The 2,500-nt window shown below is 33.9% G+C and overlaps 2 protein-coding genes across 2 annotated transcripts in view; both read right to left on the bottom strand.

Moving 5' to 3' along the window:
* Positions 1 to 1,916, bottom strand: part of LOC108747079 (putative uncharacterized protein DDB_G0294196) — a 3,221-nt gene extending 1,305 nt beyond the window's left edge. Inside the window, exon 1 of the mRNA XM_018484334.1 lies at positions 1,852 to 1,916. The gene's annotated coding sequence lies outside the window, so the exon portion shown is untranslated. The remainder of the gene's footprint in view (positions 1 to 1,851) is intronic.
* LOC108747043 overlaps positions 1,079 to 2,500 on the bottom strand; it is a 35,611-nt gene continuing 34,189 nt past the window's right edge. Inside the window, exons 9-11 of the mRNA XM_018484274.1 lie at positions 2,075 to 2,455; positions 1,860 to 1,943; positions 1,079 to 1,249 (exon numbers count right to left, since the gene is read on the bottom strand). Of these exons, the coding sequence (XP_018339776.1) occupies positions 1,079 to 1,249; positions 1,860 to 1,943; positions 2,075 to 2,455 (636 nt within the window). The remainder of the gene's footprint in view (positions 1,250 to 1,859; positions 1,944 to 2,074; positions 2,456 to 2,500) is intronic.

The raw sequence follows: 2,500 nt of genomic DNA, 5'->3' as shown, positions 1-2,500 counted from the left end.
TATATATATACATTAGGGAGATTGAACGAAACATGAACAAAATCTAACATTGCGAAGTCTACACGCATAAACACGCTCCCGGTTGTAAGATTGTTATGAGATTCGCGTGTTAATAATTCATAAGAAATAATGCAAATATACGTAGAAATAATTGAAATTTAAGTACACATTCAGAAACATTTCTGCAAGCATTGGATTATGTCTGAAGACACTCATAGTGTAAGTTTACAAATATTTAATACACAATGTAAAAAGTCGGAAATATCGACATAGCAACAGCAGTCTAACAAATCATGCTTGCGTTATGCATTTGATTTTAATTATATATAACATACCATATAGCCGATTTATACATATATTTTTATTGGAAAGTAAGACATAGAGAAATACAATTGGGAGAATATAGGCAGCAAATTAAAATATTGATAGAATATAAGAATGTGCCAGGCATATTTAACAAAAAATTAAATGATTAATCAAAATCGCCAATGGCAAAAAACGGATTAAAAATGTTCGTAAATATCTTAATTGAATTCAGCAGTAAATCAAACAAAATTAATAACGGTATATTATACAATAAATATCGTTGTCATATTTATTTATTAAAAATATTAAGTTTTAGTAAATCGTGATGTATATCGTGAATGGCGTTTGTGTATATAGTTTCTAAAAATGTATCAATATGTAGTTTATCAAGAAAAAAAATCAGTTTTATCACAAGTTATGTACAGGGTTGATTCTATTTTTCAAAGTATTCAAAGATGCTGTTTAATTATATTTCTGTTTTCAAAATGTATTTTGCTGTTGCATTAATTTGCTTAAAATAGTTTTTATTTTTATTGTTACGAATCATTTGACGAAGTATATACACGTGGTATATACCACGTATATGTATAAAATTTTGAAATTATATAACTGTGTGTGTGGCATCGGTTCACTATATTCATTTTTAGATCATATGCATTCTGTCCCTCTACAAGCAAGGATCTCTATGTGAAATGCGCCAATACTTGCCGTTAGAGCATGAGCTCCGCCGTTAATTATTGGAAATGGATAATTTAGATTAGAGATTGGAGACTTACTTCCCGCAAATCTTGCAGGGGTAGTGAAGTGGGGTAGGCACGGGTAGTTGTTGCTCAGAACTAGTGTGAGTTTGTGAGTTGGTGTTGACTGTGGCGTGGCTGGTATTGCCGATTTGGGCGGTTTGGGTGCTTCCGGCCATCGTTACTGTTACACTTCCGCTAAAGCTCTGACAACACAAAGAAAACACAAAGCCAAAATAAACAACACAAACAAACGACACGGCGACGACAGATAAGTAACGCAACGGTCACACAACGCACAACATCCTCGATTCTCTTAAAATGAAGCGTGAGAAAACGACGGATCAGCAATCAATCTCATGCGACACTTAGGTATCTTCACACGTATCTATGCGTGTAAGATATTTGACACCGAGTACGAAATTGTTAAATAAAGTTGATATCAAATAATATTTTACAAAGACAAAAATTATTCTTTTATATTAAAAAGTATAATCGAAATGTAATATATATTTAAAAAAATTCTTCGTACTCGGCATACGTGAAGAAATAGGATATGCGGTGAGCAGCAGACATAAAAATAACTTATGTGAATGTATATTTTTCTCTGAATCAGTTGATTTGTTTTATAATATTCTATTAAAATATATTACAGCAATGTGTATTGCCTAATTGAGATTTAAATTTATTCTTAAGTTAACTTTAGTTTGACTTTGAATAATTATTATCAAGAGTTAGATATGTGGTCCTCGTGTAATTAATTGTAAGAACAATTATACGTGAGATGGTCGTATAATAAGAAGTATTATTACTTACATCTGTACAGTCGTATGCGAATAACCTCAGCTCTCCTTCGCTAGTGGTCAGAGTCGCCGAATTTTCTCTTCCGCTTGATTGTAGCTGAATAGACAACAAAATAAAGAATATGTTTTCATATTCACATTTACGCTTTTATGTAATTTAGTATTATTAGTTTATGTATTAGTATTGCATTGTTAAACTCAAAAGCGACTAAATATATTTAAGCTTACCAGTGTACGATGAAGGATTGATTTGTCTTCACTAAAGTCCATTTCCGACACGGACGCGATGGCGTCGCGTAGCTCTTTGGTATCTTTGCTATCTTTAATTTCGCTCTTGATCTTCGCTTTTCCATGACAAATACGCAGACTCTTGTACTCGTCAGGACAGAGCCTCTTCCAAAGGTAGTAGAACTGCACGCATTGTTTCGCAGTCTTGGCACCGACGTCCCGCGAAATCGCGGAGAAGTCCTTGTTGTACTTGAGCAGTCCCTGATAGAACGCGTCCATTTCATGTGACGTCCATCTATCGGATTCGTGGCACTCGTAACTGAGTAGAGGATGCTCCATTGGTAGTGTAGGCGTTGGTCGCATCAATTTCACCATCGCTTCCTGAAACATACACGCGTTGTAAATAAATAAGTATCACTATATCAG

Source organism: Trachymyrmex septentrionalis, unplaced genomic scaffold, assembly GCF_001594115.1.
Source record: "Trachymyrmex septentrionalis isolate Tsep2-gDNA-1 unplaced genomic scaffold, Tsep1.0 scaffold190, whole genome shotgun sequence".
Classification (NCBI taxonomy): domain Eukaryota; kingdom Metazoa; phylum Arthropoda; class Insecta; order Hymenoptera; family Formicidae; genus Trachymyrmex; species Trachymyrmex septentrionalis.
The sequence above is the reverse complement of the archived record's forward strand: the minus strand, read 5'-3'. Positions and strand labels throughout refer to the sequence as shown.